At 41.0% G+C, this 17,773-nt stretch overlaps 1 protein-coding gene across 2 annotated transcripts in view; it reads right to left on the minus strand.

Moving 5' to 3' along the window:
- The window catches only part of TAF15 (TATA-box binding protein associated factor 15), a 29,249-nt gene extending 17,383 nt beyond the window's left edge, over positions 1–11,866 (minus strand). The window contains exons 1-6 of one of the 2 annotated variants that reach the window (XM_060134350.1): positions 11,626–11,866; positions 5,135–5,174; positions 3,588–3,639; positions 3,421–3,505; positions 3,236–3,338; positions 1,370–1,563 (exon numbers count right to left, since the gene is read on the minus strand). In XM_060134350.1, coding sequence (XP_059990333.1) covers positions 1,370–1,563; positions 3,236–3,338; positions 3,421–3,505; positions 3,588–3,639; positions 5,135–5,174; positions 11,626–11,866 — 715 coding nt within the window. Of the gene's footprint in view, positions 1–1,369; positions 1,564–3,235; positions 3,339–3,420; positions 3,506–3,587; positions 3,640–5,134; positions 5,175–11,129; positions 11,235–11,625 lie in introns of those variants that run through there. The other variant, XM_060134351.1, reaches the window with a different exon arrangement.
- Between the last annotated feature and the right edge of the window lie 5,907 nt (positions 11,867–17,773).

The following is a 17,773-nucleotide window of genomic DNA, read 5'->3' on the forward strand; positions in this document are numbered from 1 at the left end:
TGACAAAGGCTTTCCACAACATAATATTAAATAGCTCTTTAGGTCACCTGTGACCTTCAGAAAATGGCACATGTGCACAAAACTCAAATGCAAGTCAACATAACACCATCTGGAATTAAATGTATGAGACTTATATGTGTGTCAAATTCCATTCTACCAAAGTCAGACAGCAAAATGGTGATGTGGATATCACCATTTGATGTGATGATAATATGGAGTAGTTTGAGTAAAGTACATTAGGTACAGAACTCTAATAAATTAAAAGAATACCCTGATCTTAGGGACTTCCCTGGTGGCACAGTGGTTAAGGCGCACGCTCCCAATGCAGGGGGCCCGGGTTCGATCCCTGGTCGGGGAACTAGATCCCACATGCATGCCGCAACCAGGAGTTCACATGCCACAACTAGGGAGCTGGCAAGCCACAACTGGGGAGCCCACCTACCACAACTAAGGAGCCCACAAGCTGCAACTAAGACCTGGTACAACCAAATCAATCAATCAATCAATAAATACTTTAAAAGAATACGCTAATCTTAAAAGTTATTTTTCATGTCGAAAATATTTCAGTGTAAATCAAACACAGACAAGGAATAACTAGATTTTCAAACTGAGAGATATTCAGTGAATATATTCAATGAAGAAGATATTCAGTGAATGAGCTTCCACTCTTACTCATTCACTTGTTCATTCATTCAACTATTCAACAAATATTTATTGAGCAGGTACAAAAATGAGTAAGGCAGGACCTTTGCCCTTGAAGCATTCATTTTTATGGCTGATCAGATTCCTAAATATCATGATATATATAAAATGATATATATAAAATAAAGAATGACTGGTCCTTCTTAGTTGAGGTTAGAGAAGGCTAATACAGGATCATAATTTCCTCAAATCACATACAGCACCAGTACCCAGATAACTGGTAGCATGGACTTCCCTGGAGGTCCAGTAGTTAAGACTCCGTGCTTCCACTGCAGGGGGCACAGGTTCGATCCCTGGTCAGAGAACTAAGATCCCACATGCCACACGGTGCGGCCAAAAAATAAAAAATGTTTAAAAGTTAAATTAAATTATAAAAAAGAACTGGTAGCAGCAGCATTCATTGTCAAATGATCAGTTGACTGAGACAACAAAGGAAATTCAAAAACTCAGCCAGCAAAAAATCACGTGACCATCTGGAGTCTCCAAGAAGTTCAGAAATATCAATCTAATAAACTAGTTTTGATGGACATGAGACAGAACATATGTTCAGGGTGACTCTAAATTCTTACAAACAGTTGAAATCCTCTGTGGGTCTTTTAATACAGAATTCAATACACAATTCTATGAAGGGAAAAAAGGAAAAATAATAGAGGTCAGCATATCTTACCTTGTGTGTGGTGGCTGTAATTTTCCCTTTGTGAATGGTAGGACTGCTGGTTTTGATTATAGGAATCATGCTGCTGATCATAATTTGACTGCTCGGCATAAGAGCCGTGATGTTGATCATAGCCTGACTGCTGGTCATATGAATCTTGTTGACCATAGTCTGACTGGTCATATGAAGGCGCTCTTCCACCTTGGCTAAACAGAAATCAAGAACTTGAGCGATTTTACAGAGGGACTGTTTACTGCAGCAGGCTGACTGAGACTGATTGCTATAAGAGGCCTGCCCAGCTAGACCTCATCCACATTTACTACCCTTTTCTGGTAGGAATCATTTAGCTCTTTTATCTACAGAATCTTATCACCAATGGAATGACTTTCAAACAACAGTTCTACTATCACTGAAGAGGTGTCACATTATGAGAAAAAACACACACACCTTTGAAAACTGTAGAGAAGCAAGAAAATCACTATGGTTTTTATCATCTCCTTGAATTAAAAAAAAAATTAAAGATGACATAAAGTACAGTAATATGTCTGACTCTTTAACAAACATGACACAGCAAGTACTGACTCCTTTTAATAGTTACAGTAAAAGGCTCTATCTCAGTTTTAACAACAATATTATTTAATAATATTTTGGGGACTATTTTCTTATCTTTAGAACCTTACCTTTAGTACATTCTTCTAAGCATCTTCAATAATAGTAAATTTTAGAAAATAGCAATAAATCATTCAAAGTTTTAATCTGCTGAGTAAGAGGAAGGAACTTGCTTTGTGATGCCATTTTTTAACTGAAACAAAGTCTAACTACCAAATGAGACTGCTTTATTTTCTCTTGCAATTCAAAAAGAAAATTCTAAGTATGTTCTGAGCAATATGACTATTAATTACCTACTCTCAGGATGGGAATGTTGAAAGAAACACTTAATTGGATTTGAGTTCTAATGTTTACTCAAAAAAAAAAAGGTGGAGGGGGGGACAAAAATGGCCTCACAACTTAATAGTCACATCTTACTCTGCATCAAATGATCAAAACAATCTAATAAAGATCGGTTCCCCAACTCCCTACCCAAAGCACATCACAAAGGTCAGAACCCTAGACCTTCACTTTAGAATGACTGTCAAACCAAATCTAACATTTCTCTTTGGTCCACATTTATACGTCACATTACCAAAAATGCATCCTTATGAAAAGGTTCTCCTTAAATTTAAAACTAACCAGGCTTGAAGAGCCTTCTAATGTAACACGCTTTCTGGATAGTATTCCCTACATTTGTACTTTGTAAAGCACAGTAAAAAGTAAGTTGCTATTACTAAAATTAATAACAAGTACAGGCTCCTCAAATCAGAAAATTTTAAAAAAATATATAAGACCTGTAAAATTGCTAATATTCACCTACCTATATTAACAATTAAAACATTTTTTAGGGTATTTGAAATAAGTGCATAGGTTTTGGCACTTTTTTCTTTAATATTTTTGCCCCTGAAAAGGACATTAAATACATTAAAATGGTTAAAAAATAAAATGGAAATGAAAAGTAAGCATTGATAAGTCTCCTTTTATAGGCAGGTTTTTATTTCATCTCAGGTATAAAGCAGAGGTTCAAATTTTACATTTTAACATTTAAATCATGTGCATTCATTTACAGCTAAACTAACTGTACAAATAACACATCATAAGAATCAAATATCAATATTGACAATCTCCACATTCTTTATAATACAAAACTGTGAAATTCATACACCATCAACACTTTTCTGGAAAAAAAAAAAAGTTTAAAGCTGGGACTTTGTTAGTGAAAGCTGTTTAATACCCAAAGTGTTATTTCCACTTCCCAACACCTCAGTACTTTCACTGTTTCCTTACCCTCCTGATGATTCCATGTTTTGCTGTGCCTGGTTATTATAAGATTGCTGGCCATATGAGCTCTGCTTTTGATTCTCATAACCACCATAGGACTGTGAATAACCTAAAGATTAAATAGATATACCATTTAGGAAAGGTTCTGATTTTAAATTTCTAAAACAGCAAATTTAACAAATCAGTCCAACCTGATTGGCTTTGTCCGTAACAGGAGTAGCCGCCATAGTTCTGCCCATATGAAGAATCAGTAGTTTGCCCATAGCCAGAATAGCTCTGAAATTTAGGTAAATACAAGTTTCACTGCATATTTAAGATTAAAACTATTTATAAAGAACTCAATTTATATTTAACCTACTTGTGGTGCTTGTCCATAACCTTGGCTGCCTTGATTTCCATAGGAAGAATAACTGTAAAAGAAAAGTGTACTACTTGAAAGAAATGTGCTAGAATTTAAAAGCTTAAATTAACCCTATCTTCCTTTTCAACTTTCAACTCAAATACAAGCTTCTTTCCTGAGAAACTGTTGATCTAACTACCTCTTCGAGTCTAAATTGAAAGGTGATAACCAAAGACTGTCAAAGACATAAATAAAATCATGCCCAGACCTCTTAAATGCCAAACACACACCAGAAGTTTTGCTTTGACAATCTCCCACAAATAAACAAAACTTCACCAGAGCTAGAAAATTCCAACAGAATTATGCTTGGATGGGTGGGAGGCTGGGGGTGGAGGGGAGTGACTACATGGTAGCAAGACCCATAATAAATATCTGAAGCAGAAAAATAATGACTCTTTAAGTTAGAGCTTTAATCAATTTAGCTGTGCTGTGACAGATTAATTTCTTCCTACCATTTGCCTTAAATTTGCCTCTAACATCCTAGAAAATGCACAGTGTGGCACTAAACATCCAATTGTTAGTGCCTCAGTAATGAGAGGCATGTATATCTTCAGAATACTATCATAGAACGAAAGTATATTGTATCTCCAGTGTCATAGCATAGGATGGCATAGTTTGTTGACTGAATGAATACATGCAGCTTTCTCGGAGTTGAACTTTCTTTAATTTTAGTGCATATAAGCTTTAACAAGTCAGAAACAAACTTTCTGAATATATACCAAAGAAAAATAAAACATATGCCAAAAAAAAATCTTACTATTTTAGAGCTATCAAGTGCTAACAGAATTTCTTAACTTTATAAAACTATTTCATTGAATAAAACATTTGCTAGTTGCCTACTATGAGGGTCTATCCCATGAGAATAAAAAAGTCAAATCAGTTTTGTTTTCATGAAGCTTAAAACTTGATGACAGAAGGTATCTGAGATGCTCTTCTGAATATCTCACACTGAGCTGCAAAACACTTATACTACAAGTGAAGGCTGTATTTCTGGTAAGCAAGAGAATCCTACTGCATGTATACATTCACATAAAAACAGACTTTTCTTTTTATTGTGAGCATGGTGAGGATGATTTTAAAAATGCTAAACACTTCTATCATAGTGCTTCAAGAAAATCCACTCCAAAAAAAACACATTTAGCATATTATATACAATCAAAAAAATTAAATGCTTTTTCTAAGCTGTTATAGTTCAACTACTTAAATCCTTTTAGTAACTGTTTCTTCTAAATAATTTCTTAAAGAAAACAATCTTTATAATACCTATGAGATTCATTTTAATCTCTAGGGGGCACCTATATTTACTGATTCAAACAGCCTTTTAAAAAAAGAAAAATATCTTACAGCACCTATGTACATAGGCTGACTCTTTCCCCTTCACAAGCTAAGATTTAACTCTTTTAAGACGTCAAGATACCAAAGCTTAAGAGGAAAGCCTGACTAAATTTATCTTTTTTCTCAGCTCTACTCGTTCATGGTATTATTGAAATGTACGTATACTTTACCTTTGCTGCTCACCCCCAGACTGACCGTAACTTCCGGAATCTAAAACACATAAAAAGAATTTTTAGTCTTATTTAAAATTAGGCTTCCCTCAAAGGCTGACTTTAGCTCTTACAGATGAAATGTGATAAGAAAATATCATAAACTACAGAAAGAAAAACTAGAAGTTAAAAATACAGTGCAAGGAAAAATCTGTGCCAATAGTATTAGCTATTTACAGTAACTACAGCTTTGAAAACAACTACTCTACAAACATGTCCTGATGGTCACAAAAACCAAGTGAACAAATGAGAAACAGTCAGTGAAAAACCCATCCTTTCAACAAAAACTCAAAAGCTCAAGTTATATTATCTTTATATATAAAAAGATATCTGTTAAAAAAAACTAATCAGGATCAAAAAGGGGGAAATGCACACTCTAAGATAAATCCCCAGGATTACATTCACGTCATATCCTTGCCAGCCTAACATATACACCATTCCCTTGGATTGGATTGGATTGCTTTGGCTGTCAGCAGCAACAAAAAGATCTCCAAAGACTTGGTAAAAGCAGCTAAGCCACTTGGTATATACTGACTCAGCAATACTTACCTCTAGCTTCCTTGTTGGCAATAAAAACTACCAAGGAAGGCATGAGTTGAGTAATATACGTCAAAATAATAATAATAATTTGAACTGTGAACTTTTCTCAATACTTTAAAGTGTCGGTTATTCCAAAAATTTTTGAAGAGGCTCTACCCTCTAGGCTTCTCCTCAGAGTCAAATGAATGACCTAATTTTATTAGTGATTGAGTAAGAGAAGAATATCATATGAAATACTCTTTCAACTGCAAAAAAATGACTGATAGTCTTCAACTGCTATTAGGCCCAACCTCATCTAATCTGAATAAAACTATTTGATGTTGAACAGTTCTGAAAACCCGCCAAATATCAAATCACATCAATGACTTTTTCATTCAATTCATATAAAGCTACAATATGAAAACTGTCACTGGCTGTGTAAGTGGGTGACATCAAATTTGCCACTTTTCTACAGTAGAGATCTTCAATCAGACTGAACAAGAATTTTTTTAATCCTTAACTACTAAAATATTGAATGAAATCCTGACACAAACTACTTCTTTTATGAATGTGGACATAAGGCTACCTGAGATGAAAAAAAAAATTGTGCATCACTGCCCATAATAATATGACTAGATTTGTAACTAACCAAATAAGAAAAATATGAAAAGAATACAGAACCTAACTGGATCATAAAGAGATTAGATGCATCTATCAAATGGCAAAGGAAGTTAGTTTCAACCAGTTCAGAAACTAAAAAGGATTACTGTGGGAGGAGGGGGTGTATGAATAAAACAAATACACATACACTGGGGATGCATGAAGCTTTAAGTTAAATTATATCCCAAGGCACTGACGTGGGTTCTCCCAGTAACAGAGTGGAGTCCAAGACCTTATTGTACTTTGGCTCAGGCAAAAATTATAGAAGTACACAGCACATATGTCATATGACCCTGGCTTAAATCTAATAAGTATCAGAGCTCTTAACTCAGTCAACTTCAGCTCTCTGAAACTGTAAATCTGACTTCTTTAGCTGGCTGACTTTAAAACTCTAGAATATAGAAATAAGAGTACTGACCAACAAGTCGAGCTCTTAGTGAAAGTAGATGTTTTACATTCACCAGAGAAAATCAGTTTATAAATGTTATTTATGGCATTTTAAACAACTGCTCATTATGAGTACTTGACACTTGAGCCTTGTATCTGGGCCCATGAATTATTTAGAGATGCTTTTATTTCCAAGTGTATAGGGTTTTGACACTCCTTGTGGTTTTGTCTTCTTATTCCATTGCAGCCAGAAAAGGTATTTTCTGTACTATTCCAGGTATCTGTTAGGATTTGCTGTTTTTCGCTTTTCCCCTTGGTAAACACTTTTACTTACATAAATGTCTCCTATGTGCTTGAAAAGAACTGTATTATCTAAATGTTGAAAGAATTCTGTAAATCCGTAAGATGATGCTTGTTAGTTCTATTATTCATATTCTTACTCATGTTTAGTCTACCCGATCTATTAATTACACAGAGTAGTATGTTTAAATTTTTTTTAATGCCCTGTTTCACTCTGTATTTGTCAATTTCTTTCACTGAGTGTTTTTTTGCTTTCTACACTTTGAGGCCATATTGTTAAAGCACATAAAAGTACAGATTTACAGCTTCCTGGTGAATTTCCCTTTTTTTTCTTTTTTGAATTTCCTTTTAACATTACATGAAGACTATCATTAAAAATGTCCAAACTTTATTTTGACTGGTAATGTAACTAAACAATCTTCCTTTTGGTTGATGTTTGCCTGATTAATATTTTTCTATCTCTATACTTTTAACACTTCTTATTCTGATGTTTTAGATGTATGAGAGCATACATCTAGATCAATTTTTCCCAATGTGAAAATCTTTGTCTTTCAACTGATGTTTTCATATTTTTATTATTGTTACTTTTTATTTATTCCTACCAGCCTATACTAGACTCTCTACTTACCAGGGTCTTTTTTTTTCAACTCCTTAACTTCCTTCTATTGGATTTTCCTTACTCCCTTTCCCCCTCTACTGCTTTGGAAGTTAGGCGTTCAAATTCTGTTCTTTTAATAAGTCACTATTCATAATTTAAAGAGTATGTTCAATTCTTAACATGCATTCTTGATAAAGCTCAAAATGATCTTCGACCTCCACTAGCATACAAGAACTTTAATGCTATAATGCCAATCACAGCCTTCACCTATTATTTTGCTTCCACTTTTTCTTTCCGTTATCTTTTGCTTCCACTTTAAAACTCTAGATTCCACACAGTCAATACTTTTTATCTACTGCATTTGCTTCCTCTGTATCTTTTTGCATCCCACTCCTCCCTTTCGGATTTCTTTTATTAGTTCTTTCAGCAAAGGCCTGAAAGTGGTATTCTTAGTCTTTTATTTGCGTAAAAAAGTCAAGGTCAAATGTTATTTTTCCTCTAAATTCCAAAGATCATTTAGTGGCTTCTTAAAACTTCTAAGAAGTCTACCAATCTTACCTTTTCTCTATTTCCTCTGATAGGTCTGTCACTGGTATTTCATAATCTGCAGTTTCACATTTATGTATCTAGGTACGAATTGATTATGTCTCATGTTTGAGACTACTGCTTCTTGATCCATCAATTTTGGAAAACTCTCAACTACCTATTAATTCTTCACCATTTACTCCTTCTCGAACTCATATTAGATATATGACAGGACTTCACAATCTATTTCCTATACTTCTTAAAATTTCAATTTTCATCTTTATCCTTCTGAACTGAATCCTGGGTAATTGTATCTATTTTCTACCTCACTAATTATTTCTTCTGCTAGGTCTATCTGCAATTCTACTTGGCCACTTTTTCCATTTCTAGAAGTTACACTTGACACTTGATTCTTTTTCAAATCTACGTAACCATTTTCCACGTCTTGGTCTTAGGGTTGATTACTTCTTTTAGGTTTCTAATAATTTTAAACACATTAATACTCGCTTTCAGACTATCTATTAGGGATTCAAATACCATCTGTCACTCTCATTTTGGCGAATTGTCTTCCAGAATTCTGCAATGTTTTACTGTGAACTTATGTTCTGCAAGGCTTGTTTTTTCTGTAAGATTCCTCGTGACCTAGGCTCTGAAATTTCCTCAGAAAAGGTTTTTCGTTTGTTTTTACTAGAAACCCCAAGGTTACTGTCAGTCGAGAACCAATTTTTATGTTAAATTTCTTGGCCTGAGGTTCCCTGGACCTCATAACTAATCTAAATGTACACCGAAACTGTATGAAGCACAGGTCCCAAGTTACAAATTCTCAGGAAAAAACTTTTTTCCCTCACTCAAGGCCCAGGCTTCCTTCTTATCTCCTATCCTGGTACAAAGGTTTTTCTAGTTCATTCTTTCACTGAAGATACAGTCCTTCAAACAACCAGGTTTTATGTAAGGGTTCCCATTACATAGCTCTAATGGTCTCAAGGCTGCATTTCATGTCCTTAGTTATTTGGGCAATAAACTCCAAGTCTCTGAATGAGACCTACACCCTTCTCTATGCCTACTATGCTGGCTTCTACTTCATTTCTGGCAGCAGGGGCTCGCCCTTTGTTTTATGTAAGTTCTTGCATTTTTAGCTATTCGTATACAGAGGATTTACAAGTTATCTTAGGCTGTCATAGTGCCAAAAGAAGTTTCTTGACTTCGTAATTTTTATATGTATAACTGATATTAGATTTAACTTCAAAGGTGTCAGATAATTCACATTTGTCTGAGAGTCTGACTCACAATATTTACAACTCTGATTTATTTATTATGTAAGCATTTATTTTATTACGCTTATAAGTCTGTCCTGTCAGGCACCTGTAGTGGCTGAGTCAATTTGATAAGTTAAATTTACAATATAGTTTGGAATGTTTAAAGGACTTAACTAAACTTAATGCCATTAGTTGTTTAGGGGGGAGTCAAAAGCATTACTCCTATTTTTATACAAAGTCGAAAGTATTATTTTTATACACAAATTACAAAATGTACAGAGTATATAACAACACTAAGTAGAACTTAAAAGATTCTAACTCTAATTGACTTAATGTAGAAACAAGCAATTATTAGTTCTTTTTGACATGAAAGTCAATTTTGATGTTAAAAAAACTCAAATTACAAAATGACAAGTGCGTGCTGTCTTGGTAATTCTAAAGACCAAGGATAATGGATTACCCAGCTCACACACTATTATGACACACTGAAAATCCTGGATCTTACAAACGGTACAGCTCTAAAACTTAATTTTCCATAAAAGCTACCCAGTCCTACAAAAATAAGCCATTGCTTTAAACCAATAATTATGTCAAAAATCGAGACAAGTCAATGGTTTTTAATGAGCACTGTATACATTGAAATGGTAAATTTCTGCATGAAGGTGGGAGAATCTTAAAAAATTTTTTTTTTACATCACGGATGGGTTACACACCCTCCTGAGTGTACTTCTATGTACTTCTGTGGAGCTTTACCAGACTTCATTCCAAATTATGCAGCTGGTAAAATATGTACCAATGTCACCTTTGGGGTAAGAAATTATTTCTTGCTTGAGCAAGAATTAAAGAGACAAATTCTGTGCAATTAACAGCCTCTTACATCAGGTAGATGCCCCTTCCCCTTAAAGATCAACCTTCTGGCTTAACATCAATGTTAATCTAAAGAATGTTTATCATTTCCCTGTCCAACCATTCTTGCTAATTTGGTCTCCTCTCAGCCTGCTCCTTCCTTTTTGTCACATATTTCCACTCTTCTGCAAAACTGGATTACCTGGGGTGGGGGTGGGGGTTGTGTTTTTGGTTTTTTTAATATCAACAAGTCCTCCCTTAAAAAAATGTAAAATACTCTGCCAGCAGTCATTTTCATCCCAACCATATGGCTTTCAGGGACGTGTTCTGCTTTTCCACCTGAAAAGTAACATGTAATTCTCAGGATGGTTCCTAGCAAGTGGGGAGCCGGGTCTTTCGTTGCAGCCTGAGATGTGCCCAACAACAGAGGGCCTTGTGTGGCAGCTTGGACTGCTAAGCCAAGCGCAGACCCACGTCCCGGACTTTATATTCTACTTTCGCAAGACCTAAACGGGCTGTCCTGATAAGACCAAGGCCTCTATTTCTCTTTCACACAACGGGGGTGCCTCTGTCAATTTAAAGTGCTTGATGGAAGACTGCCTTTCCTTTGGTCTGTATGTTTCAACGTAAATGCCACAGGGACCTACAAGAGTCCATCAATAATAAACAGGGCTCACTTTCAAGCTCGTGCAGGAGATAAACAACTGAAGAGGTGAAGATGACAGAGAAGGGTGAAGAGGAATTATACGCAAGCACCCGCATCTCGAATCCGGGAGGCTGGTGCGGAGGGAATGACGACATGTATGTAGGATTTCGTGTCACGCAACGTCGTTTAAAAGGGCTCCCAGAGCGTCAAGGCCCCCACCTGATGAATGGGTGAGTCAGGAAGGCCCAGCTCCACGTCACGGATGGGGAAACTGAGGGACGAGGCGGCGAGATGACTGGCCGGAGGCCTCGCTGAAAGATCTGAGGCGGAGCGGAGAACCAGAAGCACCGATTCTCTCCGGCCGATGCTCTAATCACGGGCTCCCCCCGCCCCTGCGATGGCGTAGCGGCCTCCGCCCCCCGATTCACACACCCTCCCCCGGGAGCAGCACGTCGCCTCGGGTTCCAAGGACAGGGCCAAGAGACCGGGGGCTCGAGGCGCTCCCGCCGGGATTTGCAGACGGAGAGCGTTGGGAGCGTGCGTCCCTCCAGTCCAACATGGCGGCGGCAGCGTCCGCCCCCCCACCCCCACCCCCACCCCAGCCTCCCTCAGGGCCGGAGACTTTCCCGCGGGGCCCTCCGGTGGGCGGGAAGACGGCCCAACCCCGCCGGGCCCCTTTTCGCCGCTGCCGCTGCTCGCTGAAAGTGTCACCTACCCGACATGACTAACGGCCGCGGCGCAGAGCCCCCACAACCCGCAGACAACAAGGAATACCAGAGCCAAGCGGGGCCGTACTGAAGGCGGCGCGGCGATCTGGCCCCGAATGCGGGACTTCGGCAGCCAATCAGAGGGCAGCGGGCGGTACCACAACGCCACGGCTCGAGGGGTGGCTCTGTGCTAGACCAGAACCCAGAGGACTTCAGAATCCCCGTTCCCCCCTCCTCGGACGGTACCATTATTGAGAGGGAATTGTGGAGAGGCTGTACCACTGCCGCGATCGGGATGGGGGAGGGGACTGAACCTACCCGGTACGTCCTGATTACAGTCCTATTTTTCACTTTATTGGATCTAATAGAATTCGAGGTTAGGAAGCGAAACAGGAGAGCCTTATAAACGCAGATTATATGGTTAGAAAAGGAAATTTCGAATGGTATGTCCTAGTTCGCTCCGCTTGGGCTGCAGAAGGCTTGAGCCACCGGGGGCGTTGGGGGTTGCTGAGCTCCGGGCCGTAAAGTCGTGACTAACTGCGGGACCAAGTCGCCTCCCGGTTTGTTGTAACTAACTTGCCGAGTAACAGATAGACTACAAGGTGATACTGGAACAAACGTGTGCCTTAAAACGAAATCACACACAAACCGGACCCTGAGGATGTGTCAGGGTAGGGGGTCGAGCTTTAGTTTTCGGTGCTAGGATAATAGCTAATTCTAATTGTCAGGCACCTTGCATCATCTTGTTTAATCCTCACAGCAGACTGATGAAATACTATTCCCACGTTACAGACGAGAAGGCAGAATTCACTTGCCCTGGGTCGCACTACTGGTAAATGGCCAATGTGGAATTGGAATCCTGGTAACCAGGCACCACTGCCTGTGGGTCTAACTATTCTGTTGCCCTGCCTACAGGGGACTCAAGCTCTCCAGTCTGAGGTGAGGCTATGAAAGCTCAGAGAGAGCACACAAGGACATTTTCCCCAAGGGTGACGTGACATCTGATGAGACAAACCATAGGTGATGGGCAGAAGCTGACCACTTCTTAAGTGGGGAAAAGTGTTTTCAATGACTTGGGACTTCCGCGGTGGTCCAGCGATTAAGACTCCACGCTTCCAATGCAGGTGGACCTGGGTTCGATTCCTGGTCAGGAAATTAGATCCTGCATGCCGCAACTAAACACGTGACAAAGAAGATGCTGTGCAGGCAACTAAGACTGGGCCCAACCAAATAAACAAATACTTTTTTAAAAAAGTGATTCAGTATGTTTGGAGTTTACCCAGGAGGGGAGTGTGGTAGGAGATGAAGCCAGAAAATTAGGGGGCTAAAGAGCTGAGACCTTGTAAAGTACATTAGAGTTTGTGCTTTATTGAAGGCAGTGGGTAACTCCTGCCAGATGATTTTAAAGAAAGATCAGATTTGCATTTTCAGGTTGCAATATGAAGAATGTATGGAGATAAGAGGTGCCTAAAAGCAGGGAGACCGATTAGGTGACCAATGCAATAATTCTGGTGAGGGATCATAGTGGCCTGGACTTAGGTTGTTTCTGCGGGGATGGAGGTAAGTGAGAAGATCCCTGACATACTTAGGTAGTAGACTGAGCAAGATCTGGTGACCAATTTGGGTGGGAAAAGAAGTGAGAAGTCCAAAAAAAAATGAAGCGAGAAGTCCTGGGTAAATTCTGAGTTTCACACCTGGACAAGTGGGCAGGTGGTGGTGTCATTCACTGTGACCGGGAAAAGGAGGAGGGGCAGGCTGGGCTGGAGGTGGAGTGGTAAGTTCAGAATTACTGCCTTCAGGTCAGAAAAAGAGGCATGAGGTCATCTCTCTTCATTATACTAGCAGTAAATGAGAGCTCAGCTCTAGAGGTAGAGGGTCACAGAGCTCTCTAGGCAGGTCCAAATAAGCAAGGCTAAAGAAATAGAAATTCTTTCATGACTAAAAACAATTTAGCCATTCAGTGTATATATTGAGGAAGGCAACCCCAGAGGAGGAGATGGGCAGGAGAGAATTCGGTTATTGCCAGTGGGGGGAGCAGGGAACACGATTTCTAGGTTTTTCTTCCTCTTTTTTTTTTTCATTTTTTTTTTTAGTTTATTTATTCTATTATTTTTGGTGGGGTTGGGTCTTCGTTGCCACGCACGGGCTTTCTCTAGTTGCGGCCAGCGGGGGCTACTCTTGGTTGCCGATCGCCGGCTTCTCATTGTGGTGGCTTCTCTTGTTGCAGAGCACAGGCTCTGAGCGCGTGGGCTCAGAAGTTGTGGCACGCGGGCTCTAGGGCTCAGGCTCAGTAGTTGTGGCATGCGGGCTTAGTTGCTCCTCAGCATGTGGGATCTTCCTGGACCAGGGATTGAACCCACGTCCCCTGCATTAGCAGGCGGACTCCCAACCACTGTGCCACCAGGGAAGTCCCTTTTCCTCTTTTTGAATTTTTTTAAAATTAGGCTATTTTAAAAGATGGATATACAAAAAGTGTTGCTCATCATCAACCCCTTAAGTTTGTACCACCGTTCATTCATGCATTCTTCACTCAGCTGCCATCTCCTGAGGTCTACTAGGTGTCAGGCCCTGGAAGACCTAGAAATAGAGAAACAGGAAGCCGGATGGCTCCTGCCCTCCAGGAAGGGCCTTCTCATAACAGGGACAATACAAACCTATGATTCCAATAAACTACTGAACATGCTAGAATTGGAGGGTGCAGAGGGTGGTCTGAAAACACAGAGGAAGAGCACGTAGCCTACATGAAGGGTAGAAGGGTTATTAAGGAAGTCTTCCTGCAGGAGATGCCTCCTAAACCGAGCTTTGAAGAAAGAACAGAAGTTAGCCGGGGGAGTGTATATCGGGAACAGCATGCTCCAGGCAGCAAGGGCTGTATTTGCAGAGACCGGGAGAGAAGAGGGTTCTGGGAGTTTTTAGTGATTCAGTCTGGCTGGTCTGTGGAGTTGCAGGGGTGGGGAATGGTGATAAGTGAAAGAAGTAGGCAGAAGCCACATTTTGAAAATCCTTGTGTGCCTTGTGGAGGAGTTTGGATGTTAAATTTAAAACAATAGAGAACTTCTGAGGAATCTAATCAAAGGAGTGACATTTAGTTTTTTATATCCATTATCTCTTTTAATCTGGACAGCCCTGTGAAATAGATATTGCTGTTATCCACATTTTGTAGACTGAACACTGAAGCTTGGGGAGGTGAAATTCTTTACCATGTTCACACAGCCAACTAGGGACAGAAACAGAGCTCACAACCAGGCCTTTGGGCCAAGCCCCGTGTTCTTTTTGCAGTGTCTGTGGTCTCCCAGACTTGAAACAGAGAACTCCCAGGTCTGCATTGTTCTGGGGCTTCTTTCCCAAGGGTCCTTCTCTACCACAAACTGACTCCAGATTGACTCCTGTGCCCTCCTGCCTTCCAGGCTTTTGCGAGGATGATTATCTGCCACAAACTTTAACCCTTACTCTATGTATTTAGGGAAGACAGCAGGTACTTTTCATACATCAGCTTTAGCAGAATGCATCTGGGAAGGTCTTAGTAGTGGGTCTGTTTGCCCCTGATCCATTCCTCGGGTCCTCACTTGGGGAGCTGACCCCTGCAAGCTGGTTTCAATTTCATCGATTCCCTTAGGCAGTAGCTTCCAGCTAGAATGGCCAGGGAGCATCTCAGTGGGAAATTAGGTGGTAGAAGAAAGGGAGGATCAAGGGTTATTTCTCCTCCCCCACCACCCCCGCCCTCTGTCTGCCACAGGAGGTGTCTCAGGCAGCACCTGTCTTCTCCAGAGACCCAGTTTCACTTGGTGACCCTGGTTCTTGGGCTCCAGAACCCTACCCCTCCCTTCATCCCTCCAGCCTATGGTTGGTAGAGTCTTCTCGCTGTTGATCATTTCTGAGTTGCCTCCACCCTGTTTGGCTTCCCAACTCTTCCACCACTGGTGTAGGGCCTTGTAGGACACCGCAAGGACTGTGAATTTACTCAGAATGAGAAGGGAAACCAGTAGAGGGAGCCATTTAGCAGAGCGCCAATAGGATCTGAGCTATTTTACCAGGATTACTCTGGCTGCTAGCTTGAGAACAGATTGTAGGGGGCAGGGAGAGGTTATTACTCCCACCACAGTAGAAACCAGCCCCCAGTGATCTTTTGCCTCTTTCAAAATCCTGTGGAACTCACAATTGGACCACATAATTCAGGGCTTGCCTACCTGCTTAGAGACCAATTTGTTCTGTAGTTGGGTTGCATCATTCATCTCTGAACCCCCCAGTGCCTCATACAGCACCTGAAATACAGTAGGCACTGAAAAAAGGGGGTGGGGGGGACTTAAATGAATGAATAAATAAATGATGAAAAAAATGGCATGACTTGTCTAGAAACTCCTCAAGCTCAAAAACCTCGTCCAGGACTTCCCTATGTCTCCCATGGGGCACAGAGTAAGTGTTTGGTGAGTATTTGTTGAACACTGTAGGCCTGCTCTGTGCCAGGTGCCCTCATCACCCACCCGCACCCCACAGAGGGGTCCCTGGAGCCCCACACCTCCAGCCTTCGTAGAGAGCAAGCCTCCCACGGGGGTGAGACTGACACTCCGCTGCGGCAGGGTGGGAGGAGGCTCCTTGTGAGTGACCTGCTCAGGCACTTCCTGTTTGGGGTGGAAAGGAACCAGACACTTTCCTGTTAGCAGGTCTTTTAAGCAAAGCCACAGATGCTGAACAGGTCCTGGCCCGGCCTTTCAGGCCAGATGCCTGGAGGTTAGACGGCCTTTATGTAGAAGGGAAGTGGGGCACAGGGCCAGATTGGCCAGCCTTTTATTGTGTTCCTGGCAAGTCCCCTGGGTCCTGGTGTGAGTAAAAAACAAACCAGAAGAGGCTGACGCCCTGCAAGCTGTGATGAGGGTTAGGGTTGATGGGGCAGCTCTGAGCCAGAAAGCATTGTTTGGGATGAGGTAGGTGTTCATGCAATTGTCCTGGGGCAGGACAGGCTTGTGTATGTCGTGTGGATCTGAGTGCATTTGAGTGTGAAACCCATGTGAAGAATACATGCAAGTCGCTTATGTCTGTGCACACAATCCCCAGCACTTGATAAGACTGAACAGTAATTGTCTAGCTTGCTCCCCATAGCAAATCGGGGTAGTAGAAAAGGCAGGAATTATTATTGTCCCATTTTAGATGGCAGACACAGAGAGGTTAGTTGACTTGTAAGGGTCAACAGAGTGTGAAAAAGGCAAGATTCAAACGCAGGTCTATGTTGCTCCAAATTTCTTGCTTCTTCCAGTCCCCTAGGAACGTGGCAGGTGTGTATGTACAGGGTGGTAGAAAGGGAGGTATACTTGTGAGTGTGACCCAGGCTGATGAGACCACATCCACCTGTTCTGGAGAGAGGAGATCTCTCTTCCAGAAGTGGAGGTGTTTGCTAGAAAGTTAGGGCTTCCAAAATTGAATCACAGCTTAAAATGCACAGAGGTTATGGTCAATAATAATCCAGATTATCACAGCTAAAGTCCTCGCATCTCTGGAGAAAGCCTCCTCGTCAGTCCTCCCAAACTAATCTCACATCCTCATTATTCCTCTGATTATTCCTATCATTGTGGTTTTCAGAGGTTGATCATTCCATTAGTGCTTTTCTCCAGAGCTCAGAATTCCTTCTGATAACATCTACTTTGTGTTCTGCACATTTCCTGGGGTGAAGGAAGGGGCAGAAACAAAGCTGATTGTTTCTCATATTATGAAGAGAGAAACTGAGGCCCAGAGGGGCCTTGTCCAGGTCCACACATCCTGACTGATTCAAGGGGTCCTGGTCAGGAAGAGGACTCAACGGCCAGCTGTTGCCTTCTATCAGGCAGGAACGAATGACTGGGCAGCTGCCAACTATTCCCCTGGGCAGGCAACTTGCCCAGCCCCTGGCACGAGTTCCTCAGAAGTTCTGTCCACTCTGGGAGGGCTGGGAGGCACTGTGGATCTAAACCGAGCCCCAGTCCAGGAGGAGGGAGGGAGGGGAAGCAGCTCTCTTTGAAGAGGAGCTATGGAGAGGACTGCGGGCTAGTTGGGTCAGGAACCTGCTAAGCCAATATGTGGAGGGAGAGAAGGAGAGAGCCAGAGTTTCCTAAAGGAAAACCTAGATCTATTTTCCTCTTAAACTTTTTTTCATAAATGTATTTACTTCTTATTTATTTATTTTTG

The sequence above is a fragment of the Lagenorhynchus albirostris genome, chromosome 20, assembly GCF_949774975.1.
Source record: "Lagenorhynchus albirostris chromosome 20, mLagAlb1.1, whole genome shotgun sequence".
Lineage (NCBI taxonomy): Eukaryota > Metazoa > Chordata > Mammalia > Artiodactyla > Delphinidae > Lagenorhynchus > Lagenorhynchus albirostris.